We start from the raw sequence: 26,086 nt of genomic DNA, 5'->3' as shown, positions 1-26,086 counted from the left end.
CTGGATGATGGAGAGAAGAAGCCATATGTGAACAGGATCCAGAAACAGCGTGGTCCGTCTTCTCTGGACCAAAGCTCATTTAACATGGACTGAGGAAACATGGAAAACTGTTCTGTGGTCAGAGGAAACATGGAAAACTGTTCTGTGGTCAGAGGAAACATGGAAAACTGTTCTGTGGTCAGAGAAAACCTTGGACGCCGTGTCCTGTGGACTAAAGAGGAGAGGGAGCATCCAGCTTGTTCTCCTGGCTCAGGTCTAAAGCCTGCATCTCTGATGGTCTGGGGTTGCATTAGTGCCTGTTTCCTCACTTTTATGTTTACAGACTGGTGTTAAAGAAGAAAGGGTGCTACACAGGGGTAAACATGACCCTGTCCCTACTTTTTTGAGAGCTGTTGCTGCCATCAGATTTATACTGAGCTAATATTTTCATGAAATGTTAAAATGTCTCAGTTTAACATCTGATCTGTTGTTTATGTTCTGTTGTGAATCATATCTGGGGTTTTGACATCTGACAATCATTGACTTCTGATTTTATTTACATTTTAAAAGTGTGCCAACTTTTTTGGAGTTGTGGTTGTTTATGGAAGTTAGAAGTTTTGAGTTGAATTCCAGTAACAGATGAACTTTGCCCTGATTTCCTGCAGGATCCCTCATGGACAATCAGACGTTTAACGTGGATGTTCTGCAGATTGAAGGGTTAAAGGTCAGCCCACAGTCCTCCATCCCCGCCTTCATCTTCCTCCTCCTCATGTACGTCTTCATCGTGGTGTCCAACCTGGGCCTGGTGGTCCTGATCCTGGTGGAGAGGAGCCTCCATGAGCCCATGTACCTGCTGTTCTGTAACATGAGTATAAACGACGTGTTTGGGGCGTCGGCCATCATTCCTGCGGTCCTGGCTCAGGTTTTCACTCCTCTATCCCAGCGTTTCATCACCTACGGCGAATGTGTCCTTCAGGCTTTCTGTGCTCACTTTCACGGTGGCGTCTCTCACACCGTCATCATCATCATGGCGTTTGACCGCTACATGGCGGTCTGCAGCCCTCTGCGGTACTCTGCCGTCATGACTGGAAGAATGGTGGTGACGCTGTCGGCATCGGCGTGGGGCGTATCTTTCATTTTGGTTCTAACCCTCATAGCGCTGTGTGTCCGCTTATCTCGCTGTAGGACGTCGGTGAACAACCCGTTCTGTGATGACGCCTCTTTGTTTAAGCTGTCCTGTGAAAATGTTCTCGTCAACCACATCTACGGCCTCAGCAGTGGCATGGCGTTGATGGCGTGCTCCCTGGGCAGCGTGGTGATCACCTACCTGAAGATCGCCATGGTGTGTCTGAGAAGTAGGAACAAGGCTCAGATCAGGAGGGCCCTGCAGACCTGCTGCTCACATCTGCTGGTCTACATCATCCTGCTCCTATCAGGGAACATCATCATGGTCTTCCATCGGTTCCCTCACCTCTCCGACCAGAGGAAGATGGCGTCCATCCTGTTCCACGTGGTTCCTCCATCAATGAACGCCGTCATCTACGGGCTGCAAATCAAAGCAGTCAGAGAGAAAATCTGGATTTTATTTAACAGGAGGAAAATAGAGGGAAGATGATGAAACATGACGTCTGTGACCAAAATAAAGTTGAGCTCTCAGGAACTCCAAAATCTAATCAGCTGCTGCTTCATTCAGACATTCAGACACTCAGAGGTACTTTCTGGGGCAGAAACTCAACCTGCCAAAGACGATGGTGGTCTACACAGCCATCATCGAGTCCATCTTCTCTTCATCCATCCAAGTCTGGGTCGCTGCAGACACAGCTAGGGACAGCAACGAGCTGCAGCGAATCTTTGGCTGTGCAGAGATGGTCAGTGGCTGCAATCTACCGTCCCTACAGAACCTCCGCCCAAACTCCTCTCTCCCTAGACATGCATGTGTGGAGGCCCTCAGCAGGAGGCTGAAGTCCATCAGGACCAAAACCTCCAGAAGACCTGAGTCCTCCCTCCTGCTCTCTGCCTCATGAGCAGTACTCTGGCCCTCCCCTCTGGCAGAAGCCTAAAATCCATCAGGACCAAAACCTCCAGAAGACCTGAATCCTCCCTCCTGCTCTCTGCCTCATGAGCAGTACTCTGGCCCTCCCCTCTCTCCACACAGACTCTCAGTAAACCCAAGAATCAGTGGACAAAAAGAATGCAGACTCACACACACTAGACGTGATCTCTTTCATAACTCCACACTGTGTGTGTTCCACTCATCTAGAACAGTGGTTCTCAACCTTGGGGTCAGGACCCCATTGGGGGTCACATGACACTGAGAGGGGGTCATCAGATGCCTTTAAAAAACTAAGAATATTTTAAATTACACTGTTGGCACTTTACACCAATTTTACCAAATGATGCCGTCACTCTTTATTCTTCTTCTGTTATCTGTTTTCAACACCAGCTCACATCCATTGAATGTAAAAATGTACTTTGTAATAAAACTTGATTCTGATAAATAAAAACACTAAAAATCAACCCTCTGTGATTTCAGACAGATTGATATTAAGCACAGCAGGGGAAAGGAGAACTGATTACCCGGGCCCACAGTAGAGAGGGGCCCAGAAGCCTGGAATGAAAAGGTCATTTTTAAATTTTATATATATATATATATTTATTTATTTATTAGCATTATTTTTTATTTTTATTTTTTAATTTTAATTTTTTAATTTTCAATTTTCTAATTTCTTAATTTTTTAATTTTATTTTTTTTTCTTTTCTTGTGTGTGTCATTATTGAATCAAGAGCGACTAAATGAATTAGTGAACAGACTGGAATTTGTATCAAATAAAGTAAAATACAATACTGGGGGGCCTCTGCTCCTCCCTTAAAGTCCAGCATTGCAAAATAATGCAAGTCAATTTAATTTAACCATAGTAGACATATTTCTCATAAATGGGGAATTTATGGTTCAAAAATACATTAAAATGAGTCATTGTAAAAATGGCGCAACATTTGTTGCCTGGCTAGCTGGTTAAGGGGGCCCCTGTGTAATATTCCTTCTGGGGGCCCAAAATCCCCAGCTACGGCCCTGGTTGTTGATGAAAAGTTGTCAGCAACAGTTTCCTGGTGACGGCCGGAGCAGCGACAGCTCTGACAGACGCTTCATTAAAGGAGCGAGTCAGAGAGCGTCCCATCATGACGGCAGCTCGCTCCCATCAGCAGAGGTAACGCTGACAGCACGCACGCACACACACACACACACACACAGATGACAGGCTGCTGCTCTCACAGGTGAAGGTGTTTGACACGGTTTTAGAGCCCAGAATGATGAATACGCTTCCAATGATGCTTCAGTCTGAGGGTCAGTCAGGAACATCAGAACCTAGAATGATATATCAGGATGCTTGCTGCAGATGAAGTGTGCAGAGGAGTGTTGGTTTCATCTATTGTTGATTTATTATCAGTTAAAGCTCTGATGATCCGTGCAAACATGAAGGGATCATCAGTGAACGTGTGCAAAACATGTCAAAGAAAAGGAGGATTGCTGAGCTGTTTGAAGGTCTTTCTTAAGACCAAATCTCTTTTCTCTGGCTGCATTAATGCAGATTTAAAGTGCATCATCCTGGTATAAAATCCTTCAAATTTACTGCATGACTGTAGGAGAAGAATGCTGGTAGCTCTCTGCAAAAGACAGAACTGCAGAAATGATTTATGCCAACAGTCCATCCATTTTCAGCCACAGTGAACCAAAGTTACCACTAAAGCTTCTTTTGTGGAGCTAAAACAGTCTCTAAAGTCATAGGAAATGATCTTTTCGTTGAGGATTTGTTGATTTTTCTTGTTTTTGTTGAATCCTGTGAAGTGTATTCTTCTATTTTCTAGTCAAAAATAACACACTGAAGCTGTTTGAAGCCACAAACCCGGACTGGAGATGCAAGAATCCCAAAAATCTCAAATTCTTTATGGAATTAGTAAAAAAAAAAACTGCTAATGCAGAGAGAACATTTAGCAGTGAAATCCTGTTTTGATGAGACGACTTTATCTATAATTTCATCTCATTTTAAGACATAAATAAACTCGTTTAGACTGATGGATCATTAAAATAAGAGCATGTTCACTTTTGTATTTTATTCAAAAATATCTGATTTAACTCTTTCTGAGTATCATTTACCTGATATAATCCAAAGTTACGCCTTCTTCTGAGACAGAAAGCAGAAAATAAGACCAGTGTTTTTCAGTTCAAGGCATTCATCGATACATTTTATTTTCTGATTTGCTGATATTTTCATATTTTTACCTAAAAATGAATGCAGAGAGTCAGGATGTGATGGTTGATGCTGGAGCCAAAAACAAACCAGTAAGAAGAAGCCAAACAGGTCTGCACACAGGCGGAGAGTTCATGTTAAATCCTGCAGATATTTTTACTACTGAGGTGAAATAAAAACCTTGGTTTTCTTTTTCTATCATGTTTGATGGATTAGTCAGATTATTACGGCTCATAATGAAAGGATTCACGTTTTCTACTGTGAGTGAGACGTGATTTCATGCTAGGATTTCAGTTTTTGCAGCGTTAAGTTTGGTTTTGTGTTGTTTTCTTTATTATTCTTATTTGAATGTGCCGTGCTCCAAAAGAGGAGCCCAGCCCTCATAGACAGCACTGAAATACCAAACTAATGAGAGCAAACAGCAGAACATCTCACTCAGAGACTAATCTAGTGTTAACACAGCGTTGCTCATTAGAACTAAAACTTCTTTGTAGATTTCCTCAAACAGAAAGTGTCCTCTTCTGCTGGTGGAAAATATTCAACACAAACAGAGAGAATTTAAACCTGAGAGTGGAGAACGTAGAGTCTTCATCAGACATAGAAAACAGGAATCAGGACAGTCTGCAGGCATCTGACAAAATATATGACATCTTAGAATGTGGTACAGAGGATAATAAGATATAATATAAGACAAGATAGTATAATATAAAATAATTTAATATAATAAAAAATAATATAATATAAAATCATTTAATATAACATAAAATAATATAATATAATATAATATAATAATATATGATATAATATAACGACATTATAACTTTTATCTCAATTATTACTTGTATCTTATAATTCTTATTTTTATCCCATAATTATTACTTTTATCTCCTAATTTTGTATTTTTATCTCATAATTTAGATATTTCACTGAGGATTCCTTTTTTATTTTAAGATTAGCCTCACTTTCACATCTTTATTTTTGAAGTGGTGTTTACGGGCGCAGCAGCAGTGTGGTGTCACTCTGTTTGTGTGTGTGTGTGTGTGTGTGTGTGTGTGTGTGTGTGGCCATCCCTGTATAACACTCAGTGTGGAAGTGTCCTTTTATTCACGAGCACTCTACTCTACTCTGTGTCCTGCCCTCACTGCTGGACTTGAACACAGCTATGCAGACAGATAACTCTGACAAACTGACGTTCCTTCAATCAACAGAGTAAAACTGAGAAAGGATATCAAATACAACATTCAGTCACTTGACAGGCATGAAAATCACACATCCTGAAACAATTCACAAAATATGCGTACAGAGTGAGTGTAACAAAATGGATGCTGCTCTTACAGGCGTTAGGCATATAAAAAGGTACTGCTCGCTGAACAGTTAAACACGTTTCAATGTTGAAATAAAGATGCACATTTATCACAGTCGCTATGTAATTAACAGCTATCTTGCTCACTAAAATGATCAAATTTCAAGAAACAAACTAAGATGGGTTATTACATGAAGTCATGATAAGGCCGTATCTGTGAAACAACGGTGCAACAAAAAATGATCTTCATAATATCCTTCAGAACATGTTAAATGATGTAAATACTCACAGGCAGTGCTTTCTGTAAAACAACAACAAAGGATGGATGAAGATTCATTTTCACACTGGTCTCTGTCGCTGTCAGCCATTAACCAAACAATCACTCACTTCCTGAATCTTCCTGACCCGAGTCATTCTGATTGGCTGTGATAACTCTAGCAAAGAAATACCAAAGAAAGAGCAGCACCATCTACTGCCAGAACTGAAAACAACACTCAATGCTGGCAGACCTGCCAGCACAATATAAAATAAGATAATAATATAATATAATATAAAATAATATAATATAATTAGGGCTGTCAAAATTAACGCATTAATGCGGATTAATCCACCATCATGATTAATCTGATTAAAATTTTTAACTCGATTAACCCATCTACAGTGCAGAAAAACTCAAAATCCCTGAAACGTCTCTGGCAACGCATTTTGGGGAGTTTGTCCAAGCAGGGCTACTGTCGAGCACGCAGCAAATGGGCCGTTGATCCAGTAGTGACCAACCAACTCGATATGGAAAACACTAAACAGCACGTTGGCCCACTGGATGGGAAATATGAGTACAAAAAAACATTAATTAAAAATTTTGATTGTTTGACAGCACTAAATATAATATAATATAATATAATATAATATAATATAATATAATGTAATATAATATAATATAATATAATATAATATAATATAATATAATGTAATATAATATAATATAATATAATATAATGTAATATAATATAATATAATATAATATAATATAATATAATGTAATATAATATAATATAATAAATATAATGTAATGTAATGTAATATAATATAATATAACATCATTATAACTTTTATCTCCTAATTTTGTATTTTTATCTTATAATTTAGACATTTCATTGAGGATTCCTTTTTTTTTTTTTTTTTAGAGTAGCCTCACTTTCACATCTCTATTTCTGAAGTGATGTTTATGAGTGCAGCAGCAGTGTGGTGTCACTTTTTTTTTTTTTGTGGCCATCCTTGTATAACACTCAGTGTCGAACTGTCCTTTTATTCACGAGCGCTTCTGTTTTGGTGTCAGAGAGTTTTTATTTCTTTTTTTTAGCTTCCTTCTGGTCACCGCTGAAAGCCTTTGATCTGATCATTCATCGGCATTTTCATTCAGACGGAGCTTTGCTTCGACCGTTTAAGGCTGAATGTCTGCGTTTGAACAGGAGGCAGACGCATTTTTATAAATCTGAATAATTTTCCACACATGTCATTTCCAAGGTTTGGACACGCGCACACTTTTAGTCTGGTTTCTGTTTAATAAAGGAGAGCGCTGAGATTTATGGATAAGTGGTGACCACATGAGACTAAACAGTCTCTGCAGCTCTGCAGCTCTTTGACCTTTGACCCTTGGTTTCTGCTCTGATATCCCTGTCAGCTGTGAGGCCTTCTATAGAGAGGTGTGGCCTTTAGAATCATGTCCAATCAGGTTCATTTAGCACAGGTAAACTCCAGCCAAGGTGTAGAAACATCTCACATGAACACACATGAAATACAGGTTTGAATTTTATTAGCAAAGTTTTAGCAGATTTGTGTGATCCTTCATCAGAGAGATCTCATAGAAATGATTTAATTCAGGAAACATTTCCCTTCTTTTGTGATGCCAGGAGCAAAAATGAGGCACGTAGAGTATTCCTGTAAAAATGTTAAGATATTGACCCATGCAACAAGGACTTTCAGATAACTAACATCTTTGTAGAGTTAACCTTTGACCTCATGATGTGAGGACAGCTGTTGGTCTGGGTTTTAGCTGACTTTATAAGACAGCAGCGTGAGCAGGAAACGATCAGGGGGAAGTAAAACCAGAATAATGTCATCATCTGATTCAGAGCACAGGAACCAGACCACCAGAGGGACACGCTGTAGACTGACTCCTCTGTTTGACTCCCTCCAGGGTCCCTCTCTCTGAAAATGGAGAATGAAACATTCAACTTCGACATCATCTCCATCGAGGGGTTAAAGGTCGGCCCCCAGTCCTCCATCCCTACCTTCATCTTCATCCTCCTCATCTACGTCTTCATCATGGTGTCCAACATCGGCCTGGTGGTCCTGATCTCCATGGAGAGGAGCCTCCATGAGCCCATGTACCTGCTGTTCTGTAACATGAGCATTAACGACGTCTTCGGGTCGACCGCCATCCTTCCTCGCCTTCTCAGCGAGGTTTTCACCCCGATCGCCGAGCGCTACATCCACTACATCGACTGTGCAGTCCAGGCGTTCTCTGCTCACTTTCACGCCGGCACCTCTCACTTCGTTCTGGTGGTGATGGCTTACGACCGCTACGTGGCGATCTGTAACCCTCTTCGCTACGCCACCATCATGACCAACAGGATGGTGGTGAAGCTGTCGGTGGGGGCCTGGATGGTGCCACTTATTTTAGTCGCCATCCTCTTGGGCCTCACGCTCCGTCTGAGTCGCTGCAGACGGGTCATAACCAACCCGTTCTGTGATAACGCGTCTTTGTTCAAACTGTCCTGCGAGAATCTCTTCATCAACCACATCTACGGCTTGGCCAGCGCCGCGTTCACCCTAGGCTCCTCCCTCGGCAGCGTCACGCTCACCTACCTGAGGATCGCCATGGTGTGTCTGAGCAGTAAGAACAAGGCGTTGAACAGCCGGGCGGTGCAGACCTGTGCCACTCACCTGGCCGTTTACCTCATCATGCTGGTCGCCTCCTTCACCCCTATGATCATGCACCGGCACCCTCAGTGGGCGGAGAACGGGAAGGTGGCGTCGGTCATGTTCCACGTGGTTCCCCCCGCACTGAACCCACTCATCTACGGGCTGCAGTGCACAGAGCTCCGAAATAAGATCATCAACGTGTTTCAAAAGAAGAGAGTCATGGACGCCAAAGGAGCCATGCATGTGCCAAGCTTACATAAATAACCTTTCAAAATAAAAGCTTAAAATAAAAGTTTAATGTTTTTATTTCAATCACTGAGGCTTTTATTATGGGCCTGAGCAAGGCTGCCCTAAGGGGATAAAGGGGAGAGCTTTCTGGGGCCCAGCCTAACAGAGGGGCCCATGGAGGTCCGCAGAATCACTTCCACATATTAGCATCTTGCTTTGTTATACTGCCACCTACTGGTGATGGCCAGCACTACCTCTTATATAAAATGCAGCATTCTCATTATTGTTGATTTAATGGCTGATAAATATTAACACACACACGCGCTGACATGCACTGAGGTGCAAGGGCCCTGCAGCCCTAAGGTTAATCCTGGTTTGGGTTTATGTGTTTGCAACGCTGGGTCACTACAAGCCTGTCTGAATAAACTTTAAGCTTTAGCATTTATTAACAATTTTATGTTTAACACCCCCTTGCTGTTCTGTCTTTATAAGAGCCGAAGCACTGATCTCAGATCAAAGACCTGAAAACCAAATCCCATTTGATCCAGTTTTAACAGAAAACAGCAAAACACAAAATATTTAAAGCTCAAACTGATGGATTTTATTGTTTTTAGGGAGTTTACACACATTCTGAATTTGATATCCACAACACATCCCAAAAAAGTTGGGTTTGAATCTCAGATTTTCCAGATGTTTTCATTGGAATCTGGATTTAGCAGACTATGATCTGGATTCAGCAGACTATGACCTGGATTCACAGACTATGATCTGGATTCACAGACTATGATCTGGATTCGTGGACTAGGATCTGGATTCAGAAGACTATGATGTGGATTCAGCAGACTATGACCTGGATTCACAGACTATGATCTGGATTCAGCAGTAGCAAACCTTTCTATCCTTCAAGAAAGTGGGGCTGTCTTGGTCAGGACCGCTGGTGTCAGGACCGTCAGTCAGGAACGTCAGTCAGGACTGTCGGTGTCAGGACCATCAGGACCGTCGGTGTCAGGACCATCAGGACCGTCGGTGTGGGATCTCTTATGAAAGTTATGAATCAAAATAAACAGGAATGGTTTTCAGAGTTCAGGCTAAAATGGATCTTTGGCAGAAATAAACACCTGAAACTAAATGTTGAGATGTTTTTAGAAACTATCAGTCCATCCATTCAGGAGTTGGAAAACTGTTTTCTGAAGAGAAAGGACAGTTGATGCACTAAATCCATGGAAAAATGTTGAATCTTAGTTTGAGGAGCTAGATAAACATTTAACAATACAATAATCAGATATTGGATGCTTTGTTTATTCCATTAAACATGAACATGAAAACCAGACGTTTAGTTCCTCTCCTCATGTAGTTCTCTTTAAAGCTGCAGGTTTGTTCCGTCCCATCAGGGCACAGACTCAGCATCTTTCCTGGGTAACACAGCAGCAGGTCTCAGTCTGGTCACGGTCCTCCTGATGGACTCTCGGAGCTCCTTGTTCCTCAGACTGTAGATGATGGGGTTTAGGAAAGGAGTCAGGGCGGCGTACAGCACCGACACGATGATACGGACCTGAACCAACACAGACAGCAGAGATAGGGTGAAGGTCTGACTTTGGTCTGAAGGATTTTTCTCTGCACATAAATACTCAGCAACCATAAAACATAAAACTGTCCCATATCCGAGCGCAGTTGCATTCACATCCCATCCGAACCATGCCAGACTCCACCTGAATTGTGCCTGAGGGTGCTTTCACACTCAGGGCCTTTGTTAGTGTGAATGCAAACAAACCGGGCCAGGGCACCGGGCATCATTGTACGACATCATCGTAAAAACTAAACTTCTTTCCACAGCGCGGCAGTTTGTTCACATTTTTCCTCAATAAAGGGCTGAAATCATCAGAATCCAGTCAATAAATGGTCTGTTGTGACTCACCTTACAGATGAACACAAGTTGGAGTCAGTGAGAGGAGGTGCAAAGGCAATAAAAGCGTCCTGTCACCTAAAAAACCGCTGTATCTGCGCAGCGCGAGCCCATTTAATCCTCTGAGCTTTAGTAGATGTGCAGATACGAAGAGTGAAGTTGCTGGCTTCTTAAAAGTGATTTTAATCATCCATGGCTGCAGGATGGACTTTTTGCCAGGTCAAAACAAAAACAATCTTTGCTCAGGTCATGACCCCAGTGGTTGCCATGGTAGCTTCTTCTTCTCCCTCCTTCTTGGCGGGGTTGTAAACCAGCTATGTGCATACCTCCACCTGCTGTTTCAGACCGAGTAAATACGCAAGTGGCCCGGGTACAGATCAATGTTGCCAGTGTGAAAACAAGCTGGGGGGGGGGGGTTGCACTGCGGTGCGGTTTGAAACAACTGGGCCTAATGTGAAAGCGCCCGAGACCACCTCCCCATCAGGGCCTGGGCCCGGTTCGTTTGCATTCACACTAAAACCAAAACGAACCAGACTTTGGGCTCAAGTGCACTCTGATCCGGGACTGGGCCCCTAGTGTGAAAGCACCCTTAGACTTTTAATAAACATTTCTGTGAGTGTACTTTTGTCTTCATGCTGTGATGGTAGCCAGGGATACTGATTAACCAGTGACTGGACCTTCTAGGCACAGATGTCTTTATACTACAATCACTGACTGTGAGACTATTAGCACCAACTGTCTGGACCTCTGCTGGATCAGCTCAGCCACTTTAGAGGAGATAAATATTCATGCAGTCACTTATTTAATTGACATTACTTTGTACAAATTCTGCTTTCACTTTTACATTTAAGTTGATATTTGTTATATTGACCATGACTGATTTATAAAATCAATAAAAGAGTAAAACATCTGCTCCACATGTCCTTTATTTTGTCTGCAAACTTTCTGATAGCTAATCAGTGACTAAAGATGGTTTTAGGGAACATTTAGTTTAAGTTTGTGGTAAAATAAAGACACGCCTGTGTGTCTGTAGTCTGGATGATGAGTCACGTACCTCCGGCGTGAAGTTTCCCACCCGGTAGGAGATGTAAACGAAGGATGCTGAGCTGTAGGAGATGGAGACGACGGTGAGGTGAGCGGCACACGTGGTGAAAGCCTTCAGCCTCTGGCCGACGCTCATCTTTGATATGGAAACACCAATCAGGATGTAGGAGGAGAGGATGAGGACTCCCGTGGTCAGCAGAGCCACGAGGGCGAAAGAAAGGGACACCATGCCGTCCACGGAGGCGTCGCCGCACACCAGCCGCCGCACTGAGGACAGGTCACACCAGCCGTGTTTCACCACGGTCAGGCAGTACCGGCGATGCCAAGACATGGCGCACGCCGGCATTGTGCAGAAGATACCAAAACTCCACGCACCGGCGACGAGGAGCAGACGCACAGGCCGGGTCATGATGGCGTTATAGTGCAGAGGGTCGCAGATCGCCACATAACGATCGTACGCCATGACGGTCAGGATGGCGCGGCCTGTGACGGCTAACTGGATGAAGAAGTACATCTGAAGGAAGCAGCCCGGGATGGAGATGGTTGTCATGGGAACCAGGAGGCCAGACAGCATGTTGGGGATGGTGGTGGTGGTGTAGGCGATGTCCACGAAGGAAAGGTTGGACAGGAAGAAGAACATGGGGGAGGTCAGCTTGGGGTCAGTCAGCACCTGAACCAGGGAAGATGGTTTTTAAGTGACCTCAGAGATCAGACCAATGAAATCCTTAGAATCACATAAACGCCGTTATTTCATACCACGAAGATGATCATGCAGTTTCCAACCAGGATGACGATGTAGCCCAGCAGCAGGATGACAAACAGGAACAACTTCTCCTGTCCGAGGTTGGCGAGGCCCTGGATGATGAAGAAAGGCACGCCATCAGGCTCTGAGGTACTGTTGACAGAGGTCGATCTCTGATTGGTCGACACGGGCAGGTGAAAATCTGTAACAGTGAGGAAGATTTCACTCTTTAATTTCCTTTCTAAACAACTTTATTTTCTCCAAAGGTAAGTTTAGGTCATAATCTTTGAGCCATCCAAAACTCTTTATTGTTTTTCAAAATAAAAGCTCTTCTGTGTCTGGACAGGAAGCCAAGTCCCCTCAGGTTAAGAGAGAACACAAATCCTAAATTAAACAAAAGCGATTTAATGTGAAATTGTTGAGTTTTAAAGTTTGACACAGAAAAGAGTGCGTCATCAGGATAAAGTCTGAATGATTTTCAGCTCCAGTTCGGAGGTTTTCTGCTCGGTAAGGCTATGAAGAACAAAAATGTCCACGTCTAAAAGCTGCTGTAATTCTGTATTTAAATACCTGCAGGATAAATCCCCCAAGCTCCCTTCATTTATCAGGACAAATTAGGGCTGTCAAAGATTATGATTTTTAAATTACAATTAATCTCAGAATTACTCCACTTAATGCAGATTAATCACATCTCTTTTAGCAGATTTTGAAATTCGTCTATATGCATTCAAACTGTTTTTGTTTTTGTAGTATTTTTCTAAACTAAGAGTAAATAACTTCCTGTTCGGAACCGGACCTGCTTTAGTTTGCAGATAAAAAATTTTAAAATGGATTTAACCAGAAAAAAATAGCCTGTTACAGAGCTTAAAAAAAAAAAAAAACACAGTAAAGATACAGTAAAAATAAAAAATGAAAATATTATTTATTATGATTAGAACAATGATTATTATTGTTGGATGATTTTATTATTATTATTATTATTATTATTATTATTATTTTTATTAATAATAATATAATAATAATAATAATAATAATAATATTCATTTTTATTTTATTCTTATTTTATTTTATTATTATTATCATTATTATTAATAATATTAATTTATTTTTAAGGATAAGGGGTGGACATTTAATAATAATAATAATAATAATAATAATAATAATAATAGTTATTATTATTGTTGTTATAATCATTATTACGGAGCATTGGTGGTCTTATTTTAAATCGCTGAGGCTGCTCAGAGATGCTGGGATGGATTTACCAAAGAAAAGGACGATAAAACAGGAGGTAAACATGATTTTTTTTTTTTTAAATGCTCTAATCGTCGTCCTTAAATTACTGCAATGAATGAATTAAATCCTGGCAGCCCTTTACTAAACTTTCAAATTAAAAAACATTAACATCATGTCATCAAACTGACATTTAAAGGCTTAAATCCTGCAAATGTTAACATTTTTTATATTTCTGACCAGGCTGAGGCTGATTTAAAGATATAAGCTAAGAATATGTAGATAATTTTAGTCTGCACTGGTCAGACGTCATCAAAATAAAACCTAAGAAAAACCAACAGGTCTGAAAATTAAAACACATTTACACACCGACATTAAGCTGCAGGTGTGAAAGCTTGGATACAGATACAGGTTAAAAAAGTTATATAATAATGTGCAAAAGCCTTGAGACTAAATTTAAACCACTGCTTAAATAAAGATTACTTTAAGATGCAGACCGTCAGACAATAAGAGAGATTTTTACGTGTATTTTCATCTCACATCTCTGTTTTAGTTCAGCTGCAGAAAGAGCCAAACGTCTAAATCAGTGTTCGTCAACCAAAGAGCCAAATGGTTGAAAAATACCTTTGCAAGAGCCACAGTCTAAGTGGAGAAGAGTGGCCAAAAAAGGTTGAAATAGCAATAAAACTAAGTTAAAGGTGGTAAAAATGGTCAAAAAGCAGCTAAAATGGGTGAAAAGGGGCAAAAATTGGGAGAAAAAGTGGAAAAGTAACAAAAACAGCTCAGAAGTGACAAAAAAATGCTTTATAGGTAGCAAAAAATGGTCCAAAAGCAGCAAAAAACTGGTAAAAAAAAAAGTGAAGTGACTAAAATGGGCAAAAAACATTCAAGAGTGGCAAAAACCCTCAAAAAAGAGGAAAAAAGTGGTATTTAATGGCAACAGGTAGCTTAAATGGGTGAAAAGTGGCAAAAAATGGTGAAAAAGGGCAAAATGGTATAAAATTGCCAAAAAGAAATGGCTAAAATTGGCAAAAATGAAGAAGAAAGTGGTATTTCATGAGAAAAGTTCGCTTAAATGGGTGAAAATTGTAAGAAAAAAATGGTGAAAAAGGGCAAAATGGGATAAAAGTTGCAAAAAAGTGTCAAAATGGGCAAAAAAGCCGGGAAAAAGTGGTATTTAACAGCAAAACATAGCTTAAATGGGCAAAAATGGGATATGGCAAAAAAGTTTCCTTTTGTAAGGTTATCTTCAGGAATAATATTTAAAATTTAAAGGTAAAAGAGCCACATGTGGCTCCAGAGTCACACGTTGAGTATCATTTACATCATTATAATATTATTAAAACATGAAATAAAGGTTCATTAATGTAATGCTGTAATTAACAGTGCTGTGACATATGACTGAAACATGCATTAACATGAATAACAGCACTGTGATCTGCAGATATGTAGTAGATTGATCTTAATGACATATTGAACATAATTTAGTTAGACATCATCAAACTAGAGTCTAAAATTCAGTAAAAGTGAAGAAAAATCAGAGAAACACTCACAGACCTGCAGGAGAAACAGCAAACTCTAAAATCTCCATCTGCAGAAACAAAAACATGAAGGAGAGTAAATGAAGGATAAATGTTCATAAAAGCAGAATATTCACAGAGCAAAATAAAGATTCAACCTTTTTAATAAAATATCTGATTATTGGTCTGCAGAAACATCCTACCTGGAGGTGTGGATCAGACTGCTGCTCATGGTTTCAGGACTAACAGCTGATTTTATAAGAATAAAAGAGACGGAGCATCATAAATTAGACTTAATTAGATCTCAAACTTTAGATTTTAATGACTCCAGTGTTCACTAACAAACTCAAAAGGGACGTTTTTAGACTTTTTAACAAGCAGAAACATAAAAACATCATTATCTTTATCAGCAAGGGAGAGTTTGACCTCCTAATTACTCCTTCACCCTAAAGCCAGTGTCATTATGGAGACTCCCCGCTGTAATTGCTGTAATTACTGGTGTCTGTGTGTTCCTCTTTAAACCTGTAATTAGACAACCAGATTTCGGCCCAGTTCCTGATTTCAACGGTCTCAGGGCTCACATTTATAAAAAGGACAATATTTCTGTTTCATTTCGGTAAATTTACTCAAATAAGCCCAGAGGTTTCCATGAGGACAAAGGTCTTTCAGACTTGACAGAAACGTTGGCACAGTCAGGAGGAAATGAATCCCTAACAGCTGATTTACCTGAGAATGAATGAGGAGTTAACCCGACAGCATCGACCTCAGGGCCAGATGTGGCGTTAATGCCTGGCCTGTGGCTCAGACGTGGCGTGAGGGCCAGACCGTAGACTTGGAGGGAATTTCTTCTCTGATGTGACCTTTGACTTCTGGGCCGTGTGTGGGGTCGCTGACTTTTAAGAGAACAGTAGTTAGAGCTCAGCGCCACAGCAGAATGTACGACGCCTGATTGTAGAAAAGCAAGAAAGGTGTATTTGATCCAAAGTAGAAAAATCAAAGAGTCTATATAATTCATACTAAACCTCTCATTTAGGCCTAAATAGCATCTAAAAGCTCAGTCTGGTTATTTTAAAGATCCTGTAAAGTGAAATCCAAACTTTGTGTCCTAACACTCTAGAAATGTGTGAATCTGGTTTCTGTAAACATGTGAAAACTCTGAGATCTACATGAGACTGAATTCTGGTTTTAGACTGTTAGAAAGTTTTTCACCTCTTTCCTGGCTGGGTTTAATGTGGGCGGGGCTAATATGTGGGCTTATGATGTCATGATCCCACAGTGGGGAATAGAGTGGTGCAGGAATGAGTCCTAAAACGTGGAAGTGAGTTAGCATTTTAGCTCTTTCAGTTCCCTGGCCTGAAAGTCTCTGGGATTTTTGAATGAGTTTTGGGTTAAATGCCTGAAATAAGGCCTGTGGTGAACACACGTTCAGGAGAGTTTAACGTTTTATCCCACGACCTAAAATACATCTGAACCGTGCTCCACCTTTGAATTGTGTATCTTTTCATGTCTTAGTAAAGGCAGTTGCTAAAAGACAGCTAACAAGGACCACAGCGTACTGTACGTCATCATCCAAAGTGCGGCAAATGGTCCTGCCGTTTAGTTGTATCCTCGGTGATGACGTTAAATTCAGTTGACCGTGTTGTCAGGGCCGTTTCTGGCCATTTTGGTGCCCTAGGTGAACATACAATTTGGTGCCCCCCACCCCCAGAAATGCAGAAATCTTAATAGTAGGGTTTAGATTTATTCTGTAGCATGTGCTTTTAAGCTTCTCAAAGTAAAAAAAAACAAACATCTGATTTGTTTTTGTTTTTTCAGTTTGGCAACAAGAATGTAATTTCCATGTTGTGATCATTGCTGAGAATCTGTTTATCAAAATCCAAGATATTTCTTTTTACATTCATCAGTTATCAGAGATAACACACCCCACGGCCCCCCCCATAGCTCCACCTCTGACTGATGAACTGATCCACCACACAGGATTTACACATCATATCAGCACAGTGTCAGAGACGTAGGTTATAAACACATCAGGAAATGATTAATTACTGACATATTTCAAGAGCACCTGCAGCAGTTTTTAACCAGAATGATCCTGTTAGCTCTACTAAAAACCCAGTTAGAGGGCCGTGTTGGGATCAGGTCTGAATTTAATTTTGCACTAAAACTGTTTAAGTTAGTAAACAAGGAGCAGTCGAATTCCTTAAATGCACACAGAAGCTTTAACGCTCTTCATAGCGCTGCAGACAAACAGTATGAGCGTCGCACTGCTCTAGTGCGTCTCCTAACACACAGGAAGAGACTGGCACAGAGATACTGAGACAACAGTCTCTTATTTGAGGGGAAATCCCTTCTATCCATACAAATTGGCCTGTTTTTATAAAGCGTTTAATTTACGGACAAGGACGGGAACAGAGAGGCAAACAGAGTAAAAACGAACTCTCTGTAGGAGCTGACTGAAGTACGCTGCGCTTTTTGGCCCTCATGAACAATGATCAGGAAATAATTCCCCCTACGGCTTAAAAAGCAACTAATGTGAACGTAAAGTCTGTAAATATGACCCTGATGTTACTCTTATTAATATAACCAGGGTTAAATTAGTCCAGGCTGTCAGCTGTTACAGTCCATGTTTTTGGAGCGTTGTGCCTGAAAGGATGTGTGTTTTCTTTCGTGCTTCATTCAGAGAGAAAACTTGGTTTAGAACAGTGAAAAACCTGATTTTTCAAGGACAGTGCTTAAGTGAACGCTCTAATTTCTTAACCTGAATGCAGCTTTTGTCATTCCGTGTTTTACATGAATAGTCAGACTTTAGGAGGAATTGGACGCCAATGTTGTGGGTAAAGGTGGGAGGGAGGGATGACACACACCGCACCAGCAGGTGTTAATGATCAGGAAATCAGGGGGAATGGGCGGGTAGGGTGTCAGCTGTCCGACGCAGGGCTCTATCTCTATATCCTGTCCGTTAAGCGCTGTGTGAACGAGGAAAAAGGAAACTTTTTTTTTTCTCTAAACGTCTTGTTGGGCCCCCAGTGTGCGTGTATGGAGAGAGAGAGAGAGAGAGAGAGAGAGAGAGAGAGAGAGGGAGAGAGAGAGAGAGAGAGAGAGAGAGAGAGAGAGAGAGAGAGAGAGAGAGAGAGAGAGAGAGAGAGAGAGAGAGAGAGAGAGAGGGAGAGACAGAGGGAGAGAGAGAGAGAGAGAGAGAGGGAGAGAGAGAGAGAGAGAGAGAGAGAGGGAGAGAGAGGGAGCGGCGGGGTGAGGCTGGCCTCTTTCACAAACGAGGGGCGCAGAGGTTAGAGGAGTGCAGGAGTTGATGATCTGTTATGTTGGTGGCACTATTCAAAATGTTCAGGGCTCATGACGGCGCCCCCCTCACCGTGGCGCCCTAGGCAACCGCCGATATCACCTATGCCCAGACATGGCCCAGCGTGCTGTAGTTCGATACAGTATGACATTAGCTTTTTACTTTTGCCGGTTAGATTAACGGACCAGATGTGATGCTTCTATTATCAGTTTGTGAAGATTATCTTTATGAACTAAACCTGTAATTTTCACAAACTTTTATTGGACACAGATCTTATTTTCAGAAATAATCCAAAACCTCATTGAAAAATCCCATCGGCTCTATGCCGAGGGAACCCATGCAACACGTACTTCCAGGTTTGCCTACAAAATTACGTCAGGACTGCGCCGGTTAATATAAGAGAGAGGAGCAGTTCATCTCAGCCCAGTCTGTTGTTAGCTGATGTCTCTGCCTTTGTTGAACGGTAACAGTCAGTTAAATGCTGTTTTTTTCTTCATTGTGAGGTAAATTTACCAAATCTATCCCAGCAGCCCTCAATGCAACTGTGGGCAATGACCAACAAGCAATGGACATCACCTACTGTCAAACGCTGGGCACCGCCCACTTTCAAGCTGTCGTCCAATCAGACGGTTGGTCTACGTCATTACATCGTCATCACCATTGATCAGCATCAACCCGTCCGCTTTCAAGTAGCAGGAGCGAAACAGTACGCTACAAAAATGCTACGTTTTGAGTAACATATATTGTCAAAAATCTATTACACTGTAGTTTATGATATATAAAGTGTAACACACTCACAGATAGATTAATCAGATTTTTAATATTCAATTAATTAAAACTTTCTTTTAATCACATAAAATTCAACTGTCAATCTGTTCCGCTTGTATTGTTGTTGGGCCTTCAGTTATGATGATTTTTGTCAGATACTCGTTGTTCTATTTAGCACAAGTATTGTTTTATTGGTGTGAGTGCTTTCCTCCAATCAGTTTGTGACAGTTTTTAAGTCTGAGAGGACGGTATTTCTCCTGAGTGGGCGTGGCTTCAGCTCATTTAACAGATTTTACTGCCTCATTTTTCATGATTTCAAAGTTTAATTTTATAAACTTAGGGATGTTTAACTTGACTGAAATTTGACTTGGAGGTTCAGAACACAGAGAGCTGTCATACAACAAACCTAAATACAGATTTAATTTCACTTTACAGGGTCTTTAAAGATGATGATTAACTCATGACCCCTGTAAGCCTGTTACTGACCTCTGACGGTCCCTGGACTCCACTTTAACAACCTCTCAAATAAAGCTTAAAATAAAGAGTTAGATAAACCCAGCATGGAGCCCTGTGGTACTAAAAACTAGTGCTGTTACTCGATTAAGAAAAATAATCAAGTTAATTACATCATCACACTGAGATTAATCATGATTAATCACAGCATTTTTCATAGTGGAAGTATATTTTTATGATTTTAGATTTTTAAAGGTTGATATCGTCAAGTGTTTTATTTTTATTCTGTTAATTCTATGTACGGCACATTAAAGCGCTGATCTGAGACACAATCAGGGCAAATATTTAAACTAAAGTGGTCTGAGCTGAGTAGAGCTCGAGCCATGATTCAGTCTGTCACATCTATTATATATCCCTCACATATAAACACACTATCATGTGTGGACTAAAGAGGAGAGGGAGCATCCAGCTTGTTCTCCTGGCTCAGGTCTAAAGCCTGCATCTCTGATGGTATGGGGTTGCATTAGTGCCTATGGCTATATGCTCCCATCCAGACAACGTCTCTGTCAGGGAAGGCTGCCACTATTTCAGCAAGACCATGCTAAACCACAGACCACATCCATCACAACAGCATGGCTTCACGGGAGAAGAGTCCAGGTCCTGCACTGGTCTGGCTGCAGTCCAGACCTTTCACCAGTAGAAAACATTTGGAGCATCAGAAAAGGCAGAAGACCCAGGACTGTTGAACAATGGGACAACATTCCTCCCCATCAGCTGGTCTCCTCACTTCCAGACGTTTACAGACTGAGGGAATGCTACACAAAGGGAATCACGGCCCTGTCCTGACTTTTTTGAGATGCGTTGCTGCCAACAAATCCAGAATAAGCAATGATTTTCATAAAATGATAAAATACTCTCTAACATGTTGTTTATGTTCTGTTTTGAATAAAATAAAGGTTTATGAGATTTGATAATGTTTTTATCTACATTTTACAAAGACTCAGGGTTATTTCTGATTCACACCTGTGGAGTTATTTTACATTTTATGCAATGTTTTTGCTTTCATTCATTAATTATTATTTTTTCAGGTTTTATTTACTGTTCATCTGTTTTATGTTTATTTGTTATCTTTTTAAATTTATATTTTTATATTGTTATATTTAGGAATATTATATCATTAATATTAATAATTAATTGATAATATTGATAATATTAATGATATCATATTATATTAATATAATTATTAATATTAATAACATAGTATTATTGAAAATAAAATATAATGTAATATTATTATACATATGATAGATTATTTTACATTTTATCTATTTTTATTATTATTATTATTATTATTATTATTATTATTATTATTATTATTATATAATTTTATAAATTATTATTGTATTGTATATCATAATATAATATGATTTATCATATTAAAAATTAAGATGTTTATATAAAGTAATAAATTGTCTTTTTAAAATTATTTTCCATGTCTGATTAAATGTTTTTGGCAGTTTCCCTTCAGGGCCACCGTAGATTGTTCTGCAGTAATCATTTGACACCCAGGAGACGGAAAGACAGCAGAATAAGGCAGTAAATGTTGGACAGGAGCAGCTTTATGGTGTTATACATTCATAAAAATAATTTAATAATCATAGTTTAACATTGAATGCTAATTTCTGTCAGACCTGTTTGATGGGGAAACATTTTTCACATTAAACATCTTTAGTAAGAACTTCCTGATCTCTGCTGACTGCAGCCCGTAGATGATGGGGTTGAGGCTGCCGGGGATGATGTGGAACAGGATGGTGCAGAGTTTCCTGTAGTCGGAGTACTGAGGGTAGCGGTGGAGGGTGATGATAGACATGCCGTTAAACACCATGATGAGGTAAACAAACAGGTGAGTGCTGCACGTCTTTAAGGCTTTACTGTTCAGAGACTTGTTCTTGGCTGTCAGACAGACCACGGTGATCTTGGTGTAGGTGAGGACGATGCAGCCGATGGAGGAGGTGAACAGGACCACGGTGAAGGTGAGGCCGTAGACGTTATTGATGAAAACGCTCTCACAGGACAGTTTGAACAAAGAGGCGTTATCACAGTACGGGTTCATGATCAGAGTCCTGCAGCGGTTCAGCCGAATGGTCAAACCGAGGAGGATCCCCACTAAAACGAAGGCCACGCCCCAGGCCGCCAGCGTCAGCTTCACCACCATCCTGTTGGTCATTATGGTGCCGTAGTGCAGAGGGTTACAGATGGCCACGAAGCGGTCAAAGGCCATGATCATGAGCACAGTGTGGGATGTTGTACCGAACATGTGCGTGGTGAAAGCCTGGACGATGCATTCGTAGTAGTGGATGAGGCGCTCAGAGGGAGGCCGCAGCATGTTCATCAGCAGACGGGGCACCATGATGGAATTCCCCAGGATGTCGTTAAAGGGAAGGTTGCAGAAAAGAAGGTACATGGGCTGGTGAAGGTTCTTATCAATGAAGACCAGGAAAACAATGCCGAGGTTTATGAGCATGATGAAGAGATAGGAGAAGAAGAAGAAGAGGAAGAGGGGGTAGAGGGAGCCCTCAGAGACGTTCAGCCCCTCCAGCTGCAGCGTGAAGCTGTTGTACGAGGAGTTCTCCATCAGTCTGAGACACAAAACAACCACAGGAGGAGAGGTTAGATCAAGACTGACTTTAAACAAACCCTAAAGAACAAATCAGTAACACTGCAGTGATCGTCAGGAATCAGAACATCAGTATAATGAACGATTGCCTCCTCAGAACCTGCTGGGTTATAATGCACAGCAGATTTTCCCTAATAAAACACTTCATTTTTGCATAATTTTATCCCTTTATCTCATCTTTGTGTCTCTGTCTTCCACAAGGAAACTTTATTTTCTCCCTTGCATTCACAAAAGTGTCAAAAAATGAAGGAAAAATCAGTAAAGTACAGTGAGAACATTCTCTTTAACAGTCATACCGTCTCTGAGAGCTGCCTGATCAGCTCCAGACAAGCTCTGCTTCACCCTCACGCTTTATACATCTGATTTCATCTGGCAGGACCAGACCTCAGAGACGATGATGCAACTGGAAGACATCATTGTCAGGCTCAGCGCAACTGTCAGCGGGTCGAAAAACAAAAACTCTTTATTAATCTCTGAGTAAAGGCCTTTAGACTCTAATGACGACATGAAAAAAGAACAGAAAAATGGGAATAATTCAGAGATTAACTCCCATTCTCCGGTTTATCAGGGGCCATTCTCTGGGTTTATCAGGGTCCATTCTCTGGGTTTATCAGGGTCCATTCTCTGGGTTTATCAGGGTCCATTCTCTGGGTTTATCAGGGGCCATTCTCTGGGTTTATCAGGGTCCATTCTCTGGGTTTATCAGGGCCATTCTCTGGGTTTATCAGGAGCCATTCTCTGGGTTTATCAGGGTCCAGTCTCTGGGTTTATCAGGGGCCATTCTCTGGGTTTATCAGGGGCCATTCTCTGGGTTTATCAGGGTCCAGTCTCTGGGTTTATCAGGGGCCATTCTCTGGGTTTATCAGGGGCCATTCTCTGGGTTTATCAGGGTCCATTCTCTGGGTTTATCAGGGTCCATTCTCTGGGTTTATCAGGGTCCATTCTCTGGGTTTATCAGGGTCCATTCTCTGATTTTTTCAGGGGTCATTCTCTGGGTTTTATCAGGGGCCCAGCCAACTCTGTGGGACGTCCTGGCTGGACCATACAGGTCAGCTGACCTGCTGCTCTCAGATTTTCCAATTCAACCCCAAATTTCTCTTACTCTCTTACTTGGTTTAATTTTTGTGTTTTAACATACAGCAATGATTCCAAAAAAGTTGGGATGCTGTGTACAATGTAAATAAAAACTGAAGTCAATGATTGTCAAATCTTATAAACCCAGATTTTATTCATAAAAGAACAGAAACAACATATCAGATGTTAAACTGAGACATTTTACCATTCCATGACAAATATTAGCTCATTTTGAATGTGATGATAGCAACACATCTCAAAAACGTAGGGACAGGACCATGGTGCCGCTGTGTTTCACCCCTCTTCTTTAGAGTAATGTGGGCATAAATGTGTTTTTACATAACAGGTGTAACAGAAGTGACATCACCAATGTTCTGGTCTTTGGTTTTCCTCTGTTGATCAGAAATATAAGAACAGTTTCTCTCTATTTATTTATTCATTTATTTATTTAGTCGTCATGAAAGAAACTGAAAATGGTTCATTCTTTATGTTTGATGTTTTTATGTCTCCCACTACATTTTAAAGACATGAAAGACCAAATGGCTCTTATTTCATGGTTTAGCCTCCGATTCTTTTCTCATGATGGATTTATCATTTAATTTTTAAAGTCTGTTGGTTGTGAACGCACTGGCCTCATGCCTTTGGCTCCTCCTGGCAGTTCACTTTAAACCTTTTATTTCCTGTTTATGAGACTTGCTGTGGACCAAGGCTTGACTTTTACACCGGCCAACTAAACAAATGCAGGTGGATTTCAGCTGGCAGGTACCCGATTGATTTCAACTAGCCACTTTGGCCAGTGGCTTTTGTCAGTGTCATAACCTCAGCATTCTCTGGTGGATATTTGTCTGAATGAGAATTAGATGAAACCAGCTGCATTTCTGATTTTTGAATAAAGTTGATTAAAAGTTTCAATATTAGTATAAACAGTATCCATTAAAGAGGGAAACAGAGCATGTGTTTCATCTCATTCCAGACACATCCAATTTGGCATGTCACACATAGTTTCCCTTCAACACAATTGTGGCCAGTGGGAATGCTCAGTGGCTAGTAACTTTTCAAAAACAAGTAGCCACGGGGCCAGTGAGCAAAAAGTTACTGTCAAGCCCTGCTGTAGACGTTGTGAGTAAAAGAATGTTACATCACCAGTCTTCCATTCTTTGATCTTCCTCTTTTGATGATGACTCACACAAAAACATCTGGAAACAAAAAAATGAAAAACAAAACAAAACATTCATGTTTTGTTTTCCAAAAATGATTGAAAAATAATTTAATGTTTTTTTTTTTCTTTTTTTTTTTTTAATCAACAAAAGAAAGATTAAAGGTCGCAACACTGGAGATGTAACATTCTTTTTTCCTGTATGTATGGCCCACTGCAGATTAGTGATGGGAAGTTCAGATCTTTTCAGAGAGCTGGCTCTTTCGACTCCTGAACGGCTCTTTATTTAGGATCTTTTGTAGCCCTATATTTTACCTGAACTTCACAAAAAATAATGGTTAGTGTGTTGAAAACCCTTTTGCATTCAGTGTTTTTATGAGAATCCTTATGATTGCCTTTTTTGTGCATTTATTCTGTTACAAAACCATTCTTACTGTTGTTTAATGTTCTAATCCATTTTTCTTTATTGCACAAATTAACAAAAAAAAAAAAAAAAAAACTGCAAACAAATCCACAGAACAGAACCAGAACCAAAATCAAGCAAACAGTATAAATGTCCTCAGTGCAGGTTGGCATTCAGAAAAATCAGATGCCTCAGCTTGGATGGGCTGATCCGATTTCTTCTCTCCAGGAGAATCTGCCCTGTTAGATTTAGGGGTAGCTCATTGGTGTAGGAGTGTATTTTAATTATTTAGCTTCCTGGGGTATGTTTAGTATTTAAATTCCACTGGTTAGGGTTGGAATTAATGCCGAGCGTTTGTAGACGTGTGTTTGCACATGCAGAGTACAAATCGGATTTCTGGGACGGATCGGATAGCGACACCCCCCCTCTCTGTGACCCATCGCTACTGCAGATGTGGTGGAAAAATAATGTTACATCTCCAGTGTTCTGTTCTCTAAGCTTCCTTTTTTGATCAGAACAGAAAATAAAAAGAAACAAAAAAAAAAAAGTTTTTAATAAAAATGAAAGTTTTCATTTTTCAAATTTTCTTTTCACTGAAGAAAGAACATTTTTTGTTTTGTATTGTTTTCTTTTTTTCTCTCAATTTAATTCTGATTGGCTGAAAGGTCCAAGGCCAGGGGTCAGGGTTGGGTTTCTCATTTCAAATAAAAATGAATGTTCACCATAAAACACACTGACTGCTGGCCCTGCAGTTCACATCGTTGTTTTACAGTAAAAACAGGTGGGAAAAAAAAGAAAAACACCTGGATGAATGAATAAAGTTTCCCTCTCCAAACCTTTGCTTTGCCTCGAATCAGAAAGTACACATCACGTTTCCTGCATCGCCTCAGATCTGATGTTTAAAGCACTATTTTCACAAACACTTAATTCATTTATTAGGATGAAAAATGCTCAGAATGCACATATCTAGATCAGGGAAAATAAAGTATTTTCAGCTGTAGCTTCCTCCCAAACCTCCTCAGAGTGTCTAACACCCTGCCTACATCCCTGCGAACACGTCTGACTTTTTTATGAAGCTTTAACAGAAAGAGAGCTGCAAACTAGTACTTTAAATCTGCAGAGAAACACATCTTCTG

The 26,086-nt window shown here is 40.5% G+C and overlaps 2 protein-coding genes across 2 annotated transcripts; both read left to right on the top strand.

Moving 5' to 3' along the window:
* Nucleotides 1-217: 217 nt before the first annotated feature.
* Nucleotides 218-1,594, top strand: LOC121518835 (olfactory receptor 2A12-like). The gene has a single exon (XM_041801480.1). It carries the CDS (start codon nucleotides 653-655, stop codon nucleotides 1,592-1,594), a length of 942 nt encoding a protein of 313 aa, XP_041657414.1. The 5' UTR covers nucleotides 218-652.
* Nucleotides 1,595-7,743: 6,149 nt separating this feature from the next.
* On the top strand, nucleotides 7,744-8,718 carry LOC121518550 (olfactory receptor 5B17-like). Its single transcript, XM_041800902.1, has one exon. It carries the CDS (start codon nucleotides 7,744-7,746, stop codon nucleotides 8,716-8,718), a length of 975 nt encoding a protein of 324 aa, XP_041656836.1.
* Nucleotides 8,719-26,086: the final 17,368 nt, after the last annotated feature.

The sequence above is a fragment of the Cheilinus undulatus genome, linkage group 12 (genome assembly GCF_018320785.1).
Source record: "Cheilinus undulatus linkage group 12, ASM1832078v1, whole genome shotgun sequence".
Classification (NCBI taxonomy): Eukaryota; Metazoa; Chordata; class Actinopteri; order Labriformes; family Labridae; genus Cheilinus; species Cheilinus undulatus.
The sequence above is the reverse complement of the archived record's forward strand: the minus strand, read 5'-3'. Positions and strand labels throughout refer to the sequence as shown.